The sequence below is a fragment of the Sparus aurata genome, chromosome 21 (assembly GCF_900880675.1).
Source record: "Sparus aurata chromosome 21, fSpaAur1.1, whole genome shotgun sequence".
Lineage (NCBI taxonomy): Eukaryota > Metazoa > Chordata > Actinopteri > Spariformes > Sparidae > Sparus > Sparus aurata.
The window spans coordinates 22,475,396-22,494,476 of NC_044207.1; the positions used below are offsets into that span (position 1 = coordinate 22,475,396).

Consider the following 19,081-nt stretch of genomic DNA (forward strand, 5'->3'; position numbering starts at 1 on the left):
GGCTGCTGAAGCGGAGCTGAAATGCAGATACGTCATAGATATTTCCCTGGTTTTGGATCGGACCCAGGGAAGGCCAGGCAGATGTTATTTATTGTTCTTTGTCTCATGTCTTTCCGCGGGGACAGAGATTCACTTATACAGATGTCCACAGTAACTTTGCTTGTCATTCTTTTTAAAAAAAACAAAACAGTTTGCCTGACACTGTTGTCCTCGTTGTTGTCTGTGCGAGACAGGATTTCATTTTTTATCATCTGTTATCCGCAGACTTTTTTTTTCCTTTTCAAGCGGCACCTTTAAATTCGTGCTCGTGTGTGTGTGTGTGTCGGCCTGTGTGCGTTTTCACGAACGGACCGGAGGGTTGCAAGAGTTCAGGTTTCACTTTTGTAGGTTGTCTTCTGCCGACTTGAGGCGCTGGTCAATGTGGACGGTGCCTCTTTTTTTTTTTTTTTTTTTTACGCAAGAAAGAACACTTTGTTCTGCAGAAGGGAAAATAAACAAGAGCTGCCGGTGGTACATGGAGGGAAGGGGAAAGGTAGAGCGGGCATCAAGTGCGGTGCTTTTTAGGGACCGGTGTGGACATGAAGTGTATGTAGAGGAGATGAGAAAATAATGCTGTGACAGTTGGCACTCTTTTTTTTTTTCCTCTCTCTCTCTCCCCCCCCCCCCCACCCCTCTCCCTTGTGCACCCCAACACACACACCCACCTCCTCAGTATTGGCTGGTTGTGGGAGTCAGAGGTTATGTTTTTGGTCCCATCGAGGAAAAGGGCAACATTACAAGTCCCGTTTCAATTAAGTCTGAGAGACAGATCCGGCTACGTTATTGCTTGGGGGAATAAATGGCACAGGACGAGACCATACATCATTCGCTTATATGCAAACACTTCACCCCAGCCACTGACATTTACTCAATCCTGAGCCTTCCACATTTCTCGACTGTAGGCACATTGTAATTTTGTTTTGATGTGCAGAGGCTTTTGGGTCAGCACATTGCCTCAGTCGGTGGTGAGCGAGCGAGGAAAGGAGGACCTCGCTCCCCCCCCCAAAAAAAAAAAAAATCCTGCATGTAGAGAGTGTGATGACTGCCACGTTGCCTGTCCTTACTGCACTTCCTGAATAATGTGAGCGAGGCTGGGTTTGATATTTTCATTCGGAGCACAAATGACACTCACAAGTCCTCCAGTCAGTCCTGATGTGTTCATTGGCTGAGCTGGAAGTTTCCAGGTCTGTCATCCGCATATATAAATATATTTTCTGCGCCATTTACTTTAAGTACAGCGGGTTGTCATGAAATCGGCGCTGTGTCATGTACACCTTAAATATTTGATGCTTCTGAGGAGCTGATGTTTTTTTTTTTTTCGCACCGCCACATGAGTGAACTCTGGAGCTTTTTGCTTGGCTATACATGAAAGAAAAGGATGATGTCACGCTTTAAAATGTAAAAGAACACAGAGCAGGTTGATTTGTGAGATGTGTGTTTCAAGGCCTGTTAAAAATGCAGCTTATAAGTTAAAATTCCTCTGATCGGACGTAAAGTACATTTTTTAAATGTCCTTTCATGTCAGGAAACTGAGGATAAAACTACGATTTAAATTTGGCCTACCAAGAAAAATAAAATGTACCTTCTTTTTTTTTTTTTTTAGAAACCCACATTTGTCATAATTTCAAGCTTTTCTTTTTGGGGGAAAAGAAACTTGACCGTCATGCCCAGAGAGGCATAACCACTCCCCCTTCCACTCCCCATAAGCACAGGCCTGTGCAACTTAAAAAAAGTATTTTTTTGTCTGAGGAGCGACTCGGAAAAACGAGTTTGACTCCTTCTCCCGGGCACACACTGTATTCAGTGTGATTTTAAATGAAAGAAAAAGAGCCCCCTCCTTAAATTGAACAATCACAAATGCAGGAACACGCCGTAATCCGCTCTGATTCTTTTTCCTCCCCTGTCAAGACGTCTGTGAACGGTTGCGTCACTCTTTTTAGTTTAGAGGGAAGCTGCAGTATTCCAGTCTGTTCACAATTAATGATCTGTGGCATAACACCCATTAACACTTTTCTAATGTGACACAAAAATATGGTTAGCATTATCATTAAGGAAATTATGATGGAGCCGTGGAAAAATCCCATTAGCACGGCTGTCAGTGCTCTTGACATGCGGCTCAGCGTGTTGGACTCGGGTGTCGCGGGAGCTGGCCGATATCTCTTCTTACTCTGTGGCATGTGTCTCTCTTGTTGTCATGGATTGTCTGCCACATGGAGAAAGAGTTTCTGATTCAGAGACAGTGATTGATTCGCGCCCTACTGTTGCAAAATGAAATGATAACGCTTTTCCTCGGCTTATCTCATTTTCCCGTATGAATAGCATTAATGTTTTTTTTTTGGGGGGGGGGGGGGAGAGAAGCCACATTTGCAGTAATTGCATAATGAGATTACTGATTTGTATTATTTCTTTTAATTCCTACTAGTGGAATTCTTTATTTTATTTTACGATTTGCGAACAGTACATGGCAACATTCGCAGGATTACAAAATATTATGCAACGCGATTAACACGCTCCTCTATTGCAAATTATTTATGACACTAATCACCAGTTCAAATAATGCTCATTAAGAAAGTTATTCATGTGCAGTGTGTGTCCTCCTCCCTCCCTTCCCCGGCCCTAATTGAGGAGGGTTGACCTCTTGACCCGAGCTAAATTGAGTTGTAGTCCCTGTGGCGAGCGTCTCCTTCCCGGTCAGTCAGGGCGGATTACACAGCCATTGTGTTCGGCACTGTATCGTCCAAGCTGGCTGTAACCAAGCAGATGAGTCACGCATATCCAGGAACACACTCAGGGCTTTTTGTGTGTGTGTGTGTGTGTGTGTGTTATGTCTGAGAATTGCTTGTGAGATGCCCATACACACAAGCATGCACACACACACACACACACGAGTAAAAGCAGGGGAAATGTACAGTATGTTTATTTGAGCTCACTCACTCTAACAGGAATTCATTTGATGGATGAGGAGAGGTCCAACCTGCTGAGAGTTTGTCATGGTTTTTTTTGCTTATCCATGTCGATGGAATCATTAGTTTTACGAGGGTGTTCACGCGGTGATCAATCTGTTTTCTTTGTAATTTTGTTTTGTTTTTAGTGTGTAGAAAATGAAGACAACCCGTCTTGGGGGTTCGTCACTCGTGATATGATGACAGTAACTCCGCGGTCACTTTTGTGCGTGTGGCCGGCGTGTTAATTAGCGGCCTTTAACGTGGTGCCACTTGTCGTGTCGGATTACTTTTTTTTTTTTTTTTTTCTTTTCTCCTGCTCGCCGTTTTGGAAATCAAAGGAGCAGTGCAGAAACGGTCCCATGTGTGTTTTGGTATTGTATCAACAAAACCTAGCGGCGCGATTACAGTTCATCACTGACAGAGTGATACACTGTACCTTGTCAAACATTAATTAACTGATAGCAGCGACGAATTAACAGCGGTGTGGACTGGAGTTGCGTTCAGGTGTAGCCTTTGTGAGGTGATCACGAGCCTCGGAGTGCATTAATTAAAAGAAAAGAACTGCCCAGCCGTTTGTGTTTGCACTGTGTTATGATTGCTGATCAAATGTCCAGCTGCTACGAAACATCACAGGATGGTTGCCCCTCACTTGACGGCTCGCCCCTTCCGCCATCGCTCCTAGCCGGCTATTAATTATCTAGCAGACAAGTGCGAATGAGAAGGGAAAAAAAAAGCATTTGCCCTGTGATGGCAGTTGTTTACTTTTAAATGACAAAACTTTTAATAAGTTCACCGTGGTGACAAATCGCTGCAAACTGCCGTTATATTTAAGTTCTTATGGCATTGTAAGATAGAAATTTTCTGCCTGAACTCCCCCGTCTCGCCAACAGGGACGGTAATCAAAACACAAACTCCTGCTCCCGCCACCAATCTCTGGTAGAACCATGGGGGATTTATTAGGACCCCCTATCCCTAGCCCATTTAAATGATCCTGGATGCAAGGCGCTCAACAGCGCTGGAGAAACTCATTAAACTCTCAGGGCGTCAGTCACTGAGGCCTCCTTTAGCAGGACAAGGTTTCTGTGTTGGCTGATGCAGTCCTCTCTGGTGGCTCAGAGGGATATACCTCCACGGCGTCCAACTATGTCTATTCCATCACTTTTTAATTGATTTAGTTAATTAATTGCCAGACCCATGACCGTTTGTTTAGCATATTAACTAAAAATGTGTTACTAAGGGGAATATTTCTGATCATTTTCTGAGTGAATAGTGGCATTTGGAATAAAAGCTGCTTCCCTGGGCATTCGTTTTTTTGGCTGGACAAGGCCCGACAGCGAAACATGGTTGCTCCGTCGTTTGCCATCTTCATAAGAAACAGCTCAACACTTTCCTCTTCATTTTTCACTGAGGTTTGACACCCTGCTTGACACTGACTCGTGCTCCCCTGAGGGAAAGGCTTCTGCCACCATAGGATCCTGCCTTAATTATGCAAAGTACAGGATATTTTGTGCGATTTTAAAAGTGCGCCAGTTTCTGCTTTGGCAGTCACTGCCACACTCCCCTACTGGGAGGTCCTGTCAGACTCCCCCTTCCTCATTGCCCAGGAAAATGAAAGGCTAGAAAGAAAAGACATAATGGAGAATGCATTTCAACTGCAGGGGTGGAAGGCAGAGGCGTAAGAAGTCCTCAGTGAGACCCTCATTTTACATGGAACAGGTGGGAGACTCTTTTGTTCTCTTCCCGCTGTTAAAATCCATTTCATTTCTTGTACTTGACATGCCACAAGGAACTCTCACCAGTTCCCAAAAAGGCTCCAATGTAAAAGGTTCCTACCTTTTACTAAACAGAAGTCGTGTTTTTCAAGGCCAGCGCTGTTGTCAAAAAAGTCAAAAGTGGTTTAGTTGCCATGCGCCTAATGAGCAGATCTGAGTGCCGATCAAGCCGTCAGTGTTTTGTCAGCCGTCCTGTTAAGGAGCAAAAGCACTTTGCGGCTTTGCTTTGGCTCTTAAGACACGTCGTGTGAATATGTTTATTTCATAAAGGTACATTTCCTTTGCATTTAAGTTTGGATCAGCGTGAGGAAGGCCCATGTTTATTCTGGAGTCTACAAATTTTCTTTTTGATACCCGTCTAATTTAGCTAACCGTGGCACTGTACACCCTCCTCGCTCATGCAGTCATCAAGGTGTTTTCTACTTGGTCACTGTTGATGTTGGGAGGACGTTTCATGGGAGACCTTCATAATTCATCGAGTCATTACCCAGTCCAATATGTTATTTACGTGGGTGGTTGTTTGCCTTGTTGCCAAACCTCATACATATGAAAGGCTTGTGTGGATTCCCAAACCACAGGTTGAGCTGTCGAAAGCTGTTGAAATCTCCTGGAGTTTCCATACAGAAAATCTCAATAGTAAATAATAAAAAAGAAGGAAATCTCAATGTGTCTAACTTGTTTTTCACTGTTAACTGTTTCTTTCCCTCTTTTTCTCCCCGTTCTCTTTTTCTGGCAGTAGAAGACAATGTGACAGAGGACCAGCACAGTCCCGGGCAGACTGCCATTCCAAGCGGTAATGCTCCATTTCATATTTCATCATTTTCGGCTGGAAAGTGGATCATGTGTCTGTCTGTGTGTGTGTGTGTGTGTGTCTGCGTGTGTGTGCGTGTGTGTGTGTCTGTAAAATCTTTGCTGGGCTCAGAATGACATAAAGTATGTATTTCCTGTTTTTGAGGCTTTTCAGAATGTAAACTGCATGGTCGCATGTGTTTTTATAGCGGTGGTGGAGTGGTGGAGCTCCTTTTCTTTGTTTGTGTGTTTGGGTGCAATGCATGCATGCAGGTGTGCTTAAAGCTGTCCTTCTGTGTGTTCCTGCCGTTTTTTGTTTTTTTTTTGTTTTTTTTTTAAGACTCTTTGTTTCCCAACCCTCTGTATGATGTAGAATAGAGCTACCCAGATGAATGTGTCCTGTCTGCACGCGTGCCATTCACAGTGGCCCTCCAGGAACAGAGCGGTAATTCAGGTCAGGCTAGCAGAAAGCCCCCTATGAATGAAGCCTGCTCCTGATGCACCACACTGTATATTTTCATTTCATTTGTCTCTGGTAAAGGTTAAGTCTCAGGCGTGGTTATTTTAAACCCGATATGGATGGTTTTGCCCAGCAGGCTGGGGACCCTGGGTACTCCTAGGCTGCCACATTAGTCCGGCATTTACCCATAGCCTTCAGAGTGCAAAATACAGATAGATCCTGGCCTTTTCGCAGCAGCCTTTGACTAAGGTGTTCTCGTTTTAGGGGTCTTTAAATGCAGATTCAAGTTTCTTGAGCTGGCCTCACATTTCAGATATCTCGCAGCACAAAAAGCGCAGCTTCTGATCTCTTTCTCGTGCGTTTCCGCTTGACCCCCGAGTGCGGAACACATCAGATGTTGTGGCAAACACGTAAAATTTTTGCTCATCTCTGGAAAAAAAAAAGAAAAAGAAAAGCAGAGCGCTATCTATCTGCCGCTGTGTTAATGTGTATCGATGGCTATTGGTGGGTGGTTCTGTGGAAAAGAAACTGCCTGTTTAGCCCCTCTCAACCCCAGCTCAAGGGATGAAGGACTGGGCATAAAAGGCAGACTTGCCTCGGAGACCTCCTGTCATCCAGAGCCAAAGTAGAGCTAATGAGTGTGCCTGATTACAACGACCCCCTCAGACACACGAAGCTCCCCTCTCCTCCCCGTCCCTCCACCACCTCCATCTCCAGAGTGAGGGGAGACAGCCGCCACATGATCGATGTCTGCCTGTGGAGAAATCAGGAGGGCGCACAAATTAATTTCTCACTTTCCTCATTTGACTTCGTCTGACTGATTTATTTTTTAACCCCCTCGACGAACGGTCAACGGGAGAAGCGCCCGTGTTTGTGGCAGTAAACTTTTTTAAGGATGCTGGGGTTTTTTTTTTTCTCTTCGCTTTCTCGCCCATTTGTCACCTCTGACTTTTTTTCAAAATGCCCCCCTTTCAGACGGTCTGTTATCGCGACAGCAGTAATTCATCCTTATGGTTGGTTATGGCCCCAACAAGCTCTTTTTAACGTCAAATTGAAAAGGCAGCGGAAAAAAAGCTTACCTGCTTTTCATGCATTTGCCACTTTGACAGACACGGCCACAATAGCCATTAGTCTCCTGACAAGCTAAGGGCTTAATCAGACATGGTGTCAGGATCTGCCTCATAAGTAGACCCCCAGTTGTGCTCTTCTGTGTCTCCGCAAGCGTTCTGCAGACCCTGCATCCTGTTTCTCATTCATGTTTGATATGTGGCAAAGGCAAAGGAGAAATGCTAACAAAAGAGACCCTCTAAAAGACAGACAGTATTATGCATGGTATAGAGGGGCAGGAACAGTATGATATCTGAGATTTAATGAGGCAGCATGCTTTTTTACACGGAGAGTGTCGAGCGGGCTTAAGATCTGCAGCTTGGCTTTACCACTGCGCTGCCTGTGTGTAATTATAACCACATGCTCCCCGCTTTTTCTTCTCTCTTATATATACATCCCTTTCTTTCTTTCTTGTTTTCCCTCTTTCTTTTTCTTTTCCTTCACTCTCGGCTATGTCAGATCGCGGCTTTTGCTTTTTTTTTTTCGGAGCGGGGTGTCAGCTCCGTCAAAGTGGAGTGGACTGAGGCAAACAGAAGTGTTCCCGAGATCTGAAGGGGGCATCTGGGTGGCAAGGTGCCGTAGCGTATAGTAGAGTAGAGTAGAGTAGCGTAGCGTAGCTAGCGTGGCGGTGTGGTGCGGCGCCCGAGACTGGAGCTCCTGAGCTCGAGGTTGAGGCTGCCCCACAGATCAATGTGCTGCAGGAGCACACTACAGCGGGGAGAGGAAAGGACTCTTTCACTCCAGCACTTCAGAAAATCATATTCTCTATTATTCATTTCCTTTGATGTTTTACTGCACTAATGGCATAGCAAGGCGCTCCGTTCAATATTATCACTCCCTGTGAGAGAGCGTGTGAGACGAAAGGGGTGGGAGTGAGAGAGAGAGGGGGGCGGGGGGCATTTGGTGTGTTCAAATGTTGTTCCCCATTCAGCCGCTTTGATTTCCGTTCTTCTTCGGATGCTTTATTGGTGTCGAGTTTTTTTTAACGCCTGCACCTGTGATTATATCTGCCGGCGCTGCCTTCGTCGCTCGTTTTTTTTTTCTTTGCCTCTCGCGTAATTGTTCAGCGTCTTCGCTATTGTCATTTATGCACGCATCATAAAATGTTCATAAATATACTGCGTGTTTTTTGTTGTCCCTTTTTTTTCGTAACATAACACAAGGAAAGGGCAGGCAACACTTTCTGCCACCGCTTCGTGCTCGTAACGTGCTTAGCGTTTTGAGAGAAACTGCTTTTGACAAACACCTCTGCTAATCCACTTTCAGATTTCAATGCATCATGCATCAAAATATTAAACAGCAATTAGTCCTTAATATGAATCTGGGGGACTTGAAGCAGATAAATCAAATTGCACGCACCAACCATATGAACACAGACATCCCCGCCGCCCACCCGCCCCCGTGCAAATTCTTGACGATCGTTAACAATCTGGCAAGTGTCGAGCTCACAGCCTCGTCGTCGGATCATGACATCCTTTAATGATGGGGTATCAGTGGATGTGACGGTCTAAGTGGAGAGCCCCCAAATCCCATCCACACAGAGGAGGATACACTCGGAGGCACATGTGGCATTAGAATGTAGTGTGACCTATATATGGCGGGTGCTCTGCAAAAGTTTTAGATTTTTAAATAATGAGGTGCCGGCAACCGTGTGAAGGTTATTCAATCTTAATGTCCTCCTATTTCTGACAGCCTCCCTCACTCTGATAAAGGAGCGCGCTCACCTTTGATCAGGCCCGCCGACATGTGTCGACAGAAGCTGCTCGCTGGTTAAAATAAATTCTTAATTCGTACTTGGGGGTGGGTGGTTGTAGGGTGGGTTGCAGGGGAGGAGGGGCATCATAGGATCAGGATCTCTGGGAGATGATGGGGAAATGAGGAGATGGGTGAGCTGGTAATGATGTTTTTCGACACCGAGGTCTTTCATTGCACAAAGACAGACTGAGGCTAAGCCCTGATGGAGCCAGACATAATGTATCTACAGGCAACGAAGAACATCGCCCTCAGTGATTCCACACTTCTCTCGCTCAGTGTTTTGGGGCCGTATTTGAATGAAGTTCAGTATGAAACACTGACATCCATCACATGTTGCACTCTAAAAATTGCTTTTGTACCCAACAACAACTTTTTTCGTGTCTGCTGCGCTTAATATTTTATTTAATCTTTCAGCTAGGGTTAGACATGAACTCTCTAGTGAAGTTAAAAAGCAGGGGTTCGTGCTAAGAGTTAACTTTTCAGAGCAAAATTCAACCGATTTCTTTGTATTTTTTTTTTACCCCCTTGAGAATTCCTGTACATCCACACCCCCCCCTCCCTCCTCTCCCCATGGTCAGCGTCTCCACCTGTCTCAGTGTGTGGGCCAGACAGTGGGGGTACGAGCGCAGGCTCCCCTGCTGGGGACCACGGGTCCCTGGTGGGGCTAATGGAGCAGAGAAAAGAATATCAATTAAAAGGTTATAAATATTTAAGAGCAGAAATATTCAATAATATAAGGGTGGGGGGTCCAGGGGACTCTTCAACTCACAAGATGAAAGTTGTGGCGTGATAAATGTCACCGGGCTCCATAAGAGACAAGAGTGTGTACGGTTTGATGGATGGACTCGGACTCAGACAGATATTACACGGCTCTAAAGATGTCAATCACCATTCAGATTCCCACTTTTTATTAGTGCAGCACTAATGTGGTTTTAGTACCTTAAAGATTGAAAATTCATCTTTAAAACTCTTTCCGTCTGATCTTTATTATATTCCCAGTATGAATAATTTGTCGGCCCGGGCTGCGATCGTCCAACTTCGAGCTGACCTTATCAGAATATGGATCAGCGGTCAATGAAGCTTCCCTCTTGTCTTCACCTTCTCCAGCGACATTGTCAAGCTGATTAACAAAATTAACAAGCGCGTTAGGCACGACGGAAATGTCTCAATATGCCACACATCTTCTCCCCCCCCGACCATATTCCACATTTGATTGTCAAGATTTCCAAGCGCGCTGGTATTGATCTGCTGTCCAGCCTGTAGAGACTGGTAGAAGAGGATGTCCTGATCTGATGGATTACTGTATGAGGCCCAGAGGCACAGGAACCTCGGTATTGACGTGGCTCCTTTAATCCCAGGGTTGGACGTGACCTTGCCATGTCAAGCCACCCTCCCGCCCCCCCCATTCCCCGCTTCCCCAACCATCCCCCCCCCAACAAACATGTAGCAGTTTACACTTCCAGCACCGCATCGCAGCGCTGCACCTGAGGTCACTCAGCTCGACCAAGAGCACTGACCCAGGTTGGATTCACTGGAAGATGCAGCTGAAACTTGTCACTCGAAAACAAAAGAAAAACAAAGGGAGTGAAAATCAAACGCATGCATGAAGCTCGGGTTTTAACCTCTCGGTGTGTTCGAGATCGTTTGTCATTTGGTCCTTAGCAAAGATTTAGGTGGATGATAAAATTAAAGGGTATTTTTATACACTAAAGTGTGTTTACATGTCTTCAGGAGTACTACTTCATACTGTATGTAAAAAAGTAGTATTAGTAAGTTGTAACTATTCTTTTCATTACCTGGCACCTCCAGTTCCGAAGACTCAGTCACTGATCACTGCAGGTCATTTATCAGATTACATGCATCTTCCTGTGGAGCCGCAACAAACTTTATGCTACTTTTTAGTAGGTATTGGGGAGCAGTAGTACTCCCCAATGCCTGTAAACACACTTTAATGCGTTAAATTGGTGGGATTACCCTTTAAGTGATCTAACGAGATGTAGGTCTACATGCCCTTAATCGATAGCAATCAATTAAGCACCAAGTTCTTGTCAATTCAGCAAACGTCTTATTGACAAAGCAACAACTATTTCATCAGAATTTCAACTTTTAAGGCGATTTACCAGCAAGACCCTAATAGGAGACAGTTTATTGAGTAAAAGGAATCATGGCAACAACAGACAAACCAAATATAAAAGATATAAGTGAAGGTATCAGAATGTAATCTCATGCAATCTCAATGCTTCTGTCCTTACCATAACCTTATTAATGTCATCTAACATTACCATCACATGGGGCAAACATTGATTACAAGATTATATTTATTTCAAACAGAGAGAAATGATCAGTTTTGGCCTTAGCATGGATGTTAGCCACTAATATTTTCCTATTGAACTGGTTGTCGAGGATTTACACGGCCCCTCTTAACCTGAAAATTCTTTCTGATCGAGGCCGGATCAGGGTAGTCTCTCCAAGAGCCCGACTGACATATTGGTTTACCGATATCACTGATAGATTGACAACAGTGTATACGTTGTTGATATCGACCATTTGTGAAAACTTGTTGAAGAGCACAGTGAAGACAACAATGCTTGGGGTGATTTACAATTGTTACATTTCAGGTGAAGTTTGATGTCACGTCAGAAAAAAAGTTCATTGTTACTCGTAAACTTTGTGATATCCCACTTCCATTAACTATTTTCCTCACAAGTGTTTGGCCATTTGTAAATTGGCCTATATATAGACATGGGAATAATTTTATGGTATCGGCATCAGCCCCAAAATCCGTCTGGCTCTAGTCTCTTCCGATGCGGTGGTTTCACGAGGCATTTTCATTCTAATTGGGCCATTATTTCTGTCAGTGCAATATTCGGGTCCATGTAAGTGCAGCTAATGTGAGGACATCAACCAATACGAGCATCAGAATAAAACTGCGTCTGCCTTGTGCACTGAGAAATGCATTTCACTTAAAACATAAAAATGCTCGAATGTAGCCATCGGTTGTTTTATCTGACAGGCCTGAGCTGTAATATTAGAGAAATTAATGATTCATAAATGCCGCTGGAAAAAAAGTCTTGGATGGAGTCTTAACCTCCTCCACAGGCACCCCGTAAAAAAAAAAGAAAGAAAAAAAGACGAGAAGTGTTCACATCACATTTCCGTGCATATTGTGAATTCCGCGCCTGTGTGTGTGGATGAATCATAAGTCTATATTGTGTGGCTTTTGGCCTCAGTCAGAAGTGTTTCCCCCAGAGCAAGAAAGGCCTGCATCTGTGAGGATTGGGTTGGGATTTTCATTTTCTTGAAACACCTTCTGTTCTGTTCTGCATGGTCCCACCAGGGACCACAGTGCTGATATTTTTAGAGGGCATGTTCCGAGAGCCTCAGTCGCCAAGAGGGAAGGACAATGGAGGGTGTGATGTTACATCAATACTTGGCGCAAGAGGGGGAAAGGAAAAATCCTGGGTGGCCTTGATGAGTTCTGGAACGTCTTTCCTCAAGGAATTACACAGAGCACCCTACAGAACGAGGACTTAAAATGGCCGCCCATGTGTATATATGCACCCACCTGCATGCATCGGTGCCACACAGTCCTTTGTCCTGAGGCACTGTTAATCGTGTGCTAGGCGAAAAGAAAAAACAGGCTTCCTCCTGACGTTTTCCCCTCCGGAGTTTTAGGACAAGCTGAGGAACACTTGCATCAGTGGGGCTTAAAATGGCTGCCAGTGAAGTGCAAGGGCTCTTCTCCCCCACAAAGCCTTAAACCAGGGTGACATGATTGTTTGATTGTAAGTATGGCTTTTTAATCAGTCTTATTGTGAAGTGTAATGGTCACAGCAGGGGGAGAAAGAGGGCTGCAGGCTATGCTGCCTATTTATAAGACGCTGCTGCAAGACGGATTTACCGTGCTTCTGAATGAAGATGTTTACGGGTTGGCTGCGAGGTTTGATTTGTCGTCCGAATATTCTAGCATCACGTGAGGAACTTTAGATTTTGCTAGTGTTGTGAAAGATGATTCCTAGTCCGGGTTCGGGGTAGTCAAGTCGCCCACCCCTGGCACTGCTGCAGCACAAAGCCAACAAGAGACAAAACTGCAGATGGATTGAAGAATATTGATGTGCGCGACCCGCGGCTGCCTGCGAGCAAGGCTGAATAATTTAGGGAAGTGTGTCGTGACGACAGCCTAACACACACCAATCTCAGCTTTGTGTGTCTTACTGTGCTACGCTCCATACATCCACTGTTCTCCTGGCCTAGATGTCTGGGTAATATGGCAAGGTCTGTCTCCTTGGATCGACGCTGACTGATGCAATTCAGCACTCACTGGTGGAATTTCATATTTCTTTGGTCGAGCCAAAACTGCAATCCAGGATTTATTAACTACACATATTCCCATCAGTCTAGTTTCATATACTGAAGTTTTGCTTGGGTGAAGCAGGGCAAACACAACGTAAAACCATTTCTAATAACAGAGCTGTGTGTGTGTGTGTGTGTGTAGGTGTGTGTGTGTGTGTGTGCTAGATTTGTGTGTGCGAGCGTTGTGCCACCCTGTCTGTGTGTGCCTGTATATCTCTCACCCTCACCTGCCCAACAGTTCTGTTATGGCATGAGTGGTTGAGTTACAGAGGCCCAAATTGAACCTGCATTTTTATTACAGCTTTTATTATTGTTTTTATTAAATCCAGAGTCTAGAAATCCATTTTATTGTCACCCAGAGGAAGCTGTTGTGCCTCGCTGTGTGGGTCACCCCTCTGACTATGTGGTGCTGTCATTTCCTGTGGCTCGGCAGATCCAGAGTGCGCCCTCGAGAGGGCGGCGGAGGATGGTGAGACCGGGCGTCTGAGGAAGAGGCTGCTCTCTCCAGAGGAAGGAGAGGAGGGAGAGGAGGAGGACGAGGAGCCCGCGCTGCACAGCTGCGACAGCTGCCGGCAGGTGTTCGAGTCGCTGAGCGATCTCACCGAACACAAGATTAATCAATGCCAGCTGACAGGTAAACAACGTTCAGCCCACCGAGCCTCCCCTCCACTCTGCCACTCAGCTCTTCTCCCACTCCCACACTCGCTCTACGCCTTCACCAGAGAATATGCCACACTATGTGTGTTAGTACACTGCACCAAGGGGAGCAGCAGACTACCAGTCTTCTTGGTAGATCTCCAACAACACAGACACACACAGGCCTCACACACATCGCACATTATTTAGATGCGCTGTGCATCAATATGTACAGACGTGACATACAAATAGGCCTCCATGTGTCCTCGTAATAGATCACCGTGGGCTACTGGATGTGTATTTATAGCATGTGCATTGTGTCCTTGCCTGTTTCGGTGTAACATTTTATACAGCACTATACTAATTCTAACATTTCACTAGAGAACAGCTACGAGGTCCCACAGTAACCAGACCACCAACTGGAAACAGATCCTTGCTCCAGGAAAGTCCCTTAGCCAGTCCCAACGCTAGCTAGCTGCAGTAGTAATACGTAGTGGGACTGAAAGAGAAGGATGCCATTGGCAGACTGTGTCATTGACCTGTTGATGGATGAATAGGGCTATAAATACCCCGACAAGGTGGCAGACAGAACTAATGATGTGAACTGAAGGTTTCCATGTGCTTCTCCTGGACTTGTTGTCCTCCTTTACACGTCCTGATGGGGCCGACGTCGAGAAACACCACCTGACACACATTTCCTGATGTTTGGGCACAGACCCTGCGTCTTCTCATCTCGTTCAGAAACAGAGCACGAACAGCCTAAAATGTAATGATCCCCGTTTCTGATGTAGTACAGAAGCGAAGTCAGTCAAGTCAAGTACACAGGAGGCATGCTAAACAGACATTAATTGGTTCAGACATCAGGCGATACATTAGGCAGCTTTTCCCCCTTTTTGGTGTCATAAAGAAGCTACAGTATATTATTGTGTTCCGCCTAGGCGAGAGCTGTGTAGCCTCTATTCTGTTTACATTCAAGCACAGTTTGATTTCATATTTTGCAACCCACAATCAGCAAACCACAAATTATAGGGTAGATATCCCACGAGTTTTACAGAGATTTTCCATTAACTGTAAGCAATTCTCCCAAAACCGGGTCTTGTGTTTGTTAGTCCATGTATATATAAGCATGCATAAGTGCATCCTGTCAGGGCCCGTGTCGGCGCTGGCTCAAGCACATACGCACACATGCCCGCCTAAATAGAGCGACTTTGCACACGCAGGTTGCTCTTGTTTACAGGTACGTGTGCATCTGGTGTGCTCATGTGTGCGCAAATACAACGTGACACCCAGGCGACGGTGAAAGGTGTGAAAATCAATGCATTGTTCACTTTCCTATTACTGTCACCCAGCAAAAGCATTCATTGGGATGAGAGAATACTAAGTGCTGAACCTCCCGTCACCCCCCCGATGTAACACCCAGTTCCATTTCCATCAAGCCGACACAGATCCAGTCTGTTTCGGAAATAAAAACACAAAGGGCATTATTTAAAACATAGGGGGGGACTGCTTGAATTGAAATGATCTTTTAATTAGAAATATTCGGCGGGGTAATACTGCTGGAAATAGCAATGTGATTAGAGTTGTGCGTTTGATTCGGGGGCAGGCCTTTCATGTCGTCAACGTGGTCATGACTGACTCAGCCATATTCCTGCTATAATTAAGGCTGGCTTTTATAAATGTCAATCTTACGGACAAATAACTCTTAATTGCTCAATGATGAAAAAAAAAACACAGTTTGGATAAGAGCCCCCGTGGAAACCAAACAAAAGAATCTAATTGCCATTAGGGTATTGTGATTGTGCAGAAACACTCTATTAGTATTCAAACACAGTGGGAGAAAAGAAACTTCTAGATGGCATACTAAGTACTTTGAATGTGTGCGCGTGTGTTTGTGTATTCGCCGGAATATGGGAGGAGATTTCCTATGTGGCATTATGTAGACATCCATGACCAATTAATCTGCCTTACATCAAGTCTCTACTCACAGATGGATCCTTTATTAGAACCATTTTCTAATCAACCAGCAGCACCTGCTAAACCCTCCATTTTTACAATTTCAAATGTTTTATTTTTGGTAAACAAATTGCAGAGCTTGACTGGAACCAATCCACATATGGAGATTTGCTTGCTGTTCCCTGACAGAACTCGGCTCGTCCCCCCCCCCCCCCCCCCCCCCCCCCCCCCCAGCTGATGTCCCATAAGCACGTACAGTGTATTATAGAGCCAGACATGCCCATATACACCCGCCGCCTCACCTGTTTTATATCTGGGCCCTTGTTATGTGCTGTGTCTGGGTTCTACAGTAAAAACACAAAGTTTCCCAACAGGAGTGAGACAAAACAGAGGGGATAGAGTCTAAACAGATTCTAGCTGCATGTCGACCACGCCCGATGGACGGAGAGAGAAAGAGAAAGATGTTACATGTCACCCCGATCAATGGCGGCCATTGTCTCCCCCCCGTCTGGCAGAGGTGTAACACCTTTCCATGCACTTAAGCCGTGACCACTGCAGTGCGCTAAGGGAGCGCATGGGTATGGATTGCCTCGTGTCCCTGATGCGATCGGTGCTATTGATCGCGCTAATGCTGGACTGCGGAGGAAGGCGAGAGTCTGAGAAAGGGAGCGAGGGAGAAGGAGGGAGATGGGGAGAGAGGAAGAGAGAGAGGGAGAGAGAGTGCTGAAGGAATGCGTCCCCAGGGAGCCCGTCTTGGGCTGGGGCAGGGCTTCAGGAATGCTCCCCAGGAGATCCCAGTGAAGGCTAGGGCAGGGCTGGAAGAATGCTCCTCTAGAGAGTTGAGAGTGGAGGCTGGCTGGGGCAGGGCTGGAGGAATGTTCCCCCAGAGCACCCCTTTAACTCTGGAGCAGAAGTGGAGGGGCTCCACGGGGGGAGAGCGCTCCCCCGTCCCCCCTCCGGCTCCAGGATGGCTGCGGATCAGGTTTCCGTGTGGGGATCAGCATCCTGCCGACAGGGCTTTAGGCTGCCCTGGGGAGGAGACAGGAGGCTGAAGGCATTGCTATTCCATAGGCCTTTCCAAAAACACTTCACGAATGCTTTGTCTCACTGTCTCCCTGCATTGTCTGTACTGTATTGTTACCGATCCTTGGTGGGGAAAAGAGAAACGGTGTCTGCAGTTTGACTTTTGTTCTCAGTTGGCACAAGACATGTTCATACGATAGATATGAGATTGCGTCGGCAGGCACGGAAGCATGCCTTCAGACCCCGCTCGCCAAAGAAATACCCCGCTCCTCAGCTCATTTCAAACTCGTGTTTACTAGCTAGCCCACACTGTAAATAAAAATAACACATCTAGCTCAGAGTTTAATTCAGAAGATTGCATTTCCACAAAGCCTTTCACTGTCAGTTCTCCAATTCCGCGTCTCTGAAGGTATTTGAATAGCCCAGTGCACACACGGGCTGTCAGCCTGGTGGCCATTCTTTCATTACGGGTCCAGCTCCCTTGAGCAACACCTTTTCTTGTGTCCTTCACTAGAGGAGGGGCATGGCTGCTCCCCTTAGAGGGATCCGTGCCCTGCTATTTTAACCCTCTGTGAGATGACCTTTTTAATAAGTGTCTTTCTCTGTTTTCCTGCCGGCCACTGTGCGAGCAAACAGAGCATGTCTTCTGCTTCCCTCAGATAAAGGAATCAATCAGAGAGGGTGCAACAGAGAAAGAGAGAGAGATAACTGGGCCATATATGGATTTATATTATGTAGATTTCCCCTTTCTTCTTCCCTGTAGACACTGCAAAATGCACTCAGCTTCAATAAAATACATTTCAGATTTATGAGAAAAATACAAATGAAATATTAATACTGTGTGAAAAACAATAAAAAAATCCCCGCACAATGCAGGAGATGGTAATATGATAGAAATAGTTTAGACAAATTTCTAATATGAGGTCTCTGTTTGCGACAGGGAACGAGACAAATTCTTTAAAAACCCGCTGATATATGTTCCCCCTCCTTCCACCCCAAAAACCACGACATGTTTGTTTGAAGTGTTCGGATTCATTTACATCAAGTCTTTGGGTCAGCGGCATGGAAACATTCAGTAATACCCTCAACTATGAACAGGCTCCTGGCAGTCCGTGTTTTCTACAAACTGTTTCCAACAGGCTCTATTGGTTGTACTTGGTTTCCTATTTTTCTTTTCTTTTTTTTTTTTTCAACTAACTTTGTGTATTGATCCAACAGCTGCTTTGCGGCTGCCAAGAAGAATGTGCCAAACTGCAAAGACTTTATTTGCTTCAAAAGGCCTCACATAAGAGGAAAGCGACATGAGCAAGACCTGATTAGCCGAACTCTGAGCCACTGCCGTTCATCAGAAATTCTGCTGTGTTTTTTCGCCGGAGCGTCTTGCGACATCCTGGTACAAAGAGCAGCACACTGATTACAAGGCTTTGAAAGGAGGAGAGGCGGTCAGGGGAGAATAGCTACTTCTGGCACAACGCAGCCACTGAAAAGAGACCTCATGCTAGAGTGAGCTCTCAGAATTGGGCTCGAGTCTTTCCTGTCTGTGTGTTTGTGTGGGGGGCAATGTTCAATGTGTCTATGGGAGAGGGAGAAAATAGGTGGGGAGAGACAGAAAGGCAGAGACGGAAAAAGGGGAAGAAAGGGAGTATTAAAGTAGATGTTTGACTCCGTGGCGTAGCATCCCCGTGCGTTTTCCTCTCTGTGCGACAGTGCCAGTAACGTTAACAGGAGTGTCATTAGGAATTCAAAGCATATGCCCTCGTGAGGACGCCCTCCTTCTCTCTCCCTTGTGCTTCACACAGCACACATTATGCACTGTATAAAGTATTTATTGGTCTTTGTCAGACTAGGACGGCATTTTCGGCAGGAGAAAACAATCAAAATAGGAATAGAGGAGCCTGTGTTTTTTTGTGCTCAAGGCAGACATGACAATGGCCAGAACTGCGAGCCACGTCCCCCTCTGTCCAACACACGCTGTCTCTCGTGGATTTGCTTGCTCAATCAGTCATCCGCTAAGGCATGCAAACATACGCACACACACACACACACACACACATATATACACACACGTATCAACGCGCACACATGCTCCCTCGCAGCACCTGCGTGCTTGCACTTTGCATTTTAGACGACACATAATTCATCGCCCAAGAGGCTAAACACATGCTGTGACTTCATCCAGTTGACCTCTTTCTTAAGTAGGTAGCCACAATAGCAGGGGATGACATGTGGACAAAACAGAGATAATCTCA

At 45.6% G+C, this 19,081-nt stretch overlaps 1 protein-coding gene across 8 annotated transcripts in view; it reads left to right on the forward strand.

Annotated features, from left to right (window-relative positions):
- LOC115572330 (zinc finger protein 521) overlaps nucleotides 1-19,081 on the forward strand; it is a 94,594-nt gene that overhangs the window by 3,009 nt on the left and 72,504 nt on the right. For 5 of the 8 annotated variants that reach the window (XM_030402287.1, XM_030402281.1, XM_030402286.1 and 2 more), the window contains 2 exons: nucleotides 5,496-5,549; nucleotides 13,654-13,854. Coding sequence is in view for 3 of the 8 variants with exons in the window: in XM_030402281.1 (XP_030258141.1) it covers nucleotides 5,496-5,549; nucleotides 13,654-13,854 (255 nt within the window). In the remaining 5 variants the exon portion in view is untranslated. Of the gene's footprint in view, nucleotides 1-5,492; nucleotides 5,550-13,653; nucleotides 13,855-19,081 lie in introns of those variants that run through there. The other 3 variants (XM_030402280.1, XM_030402282.1, XM_030402283.1) reach the window with 1 other exon arrangement.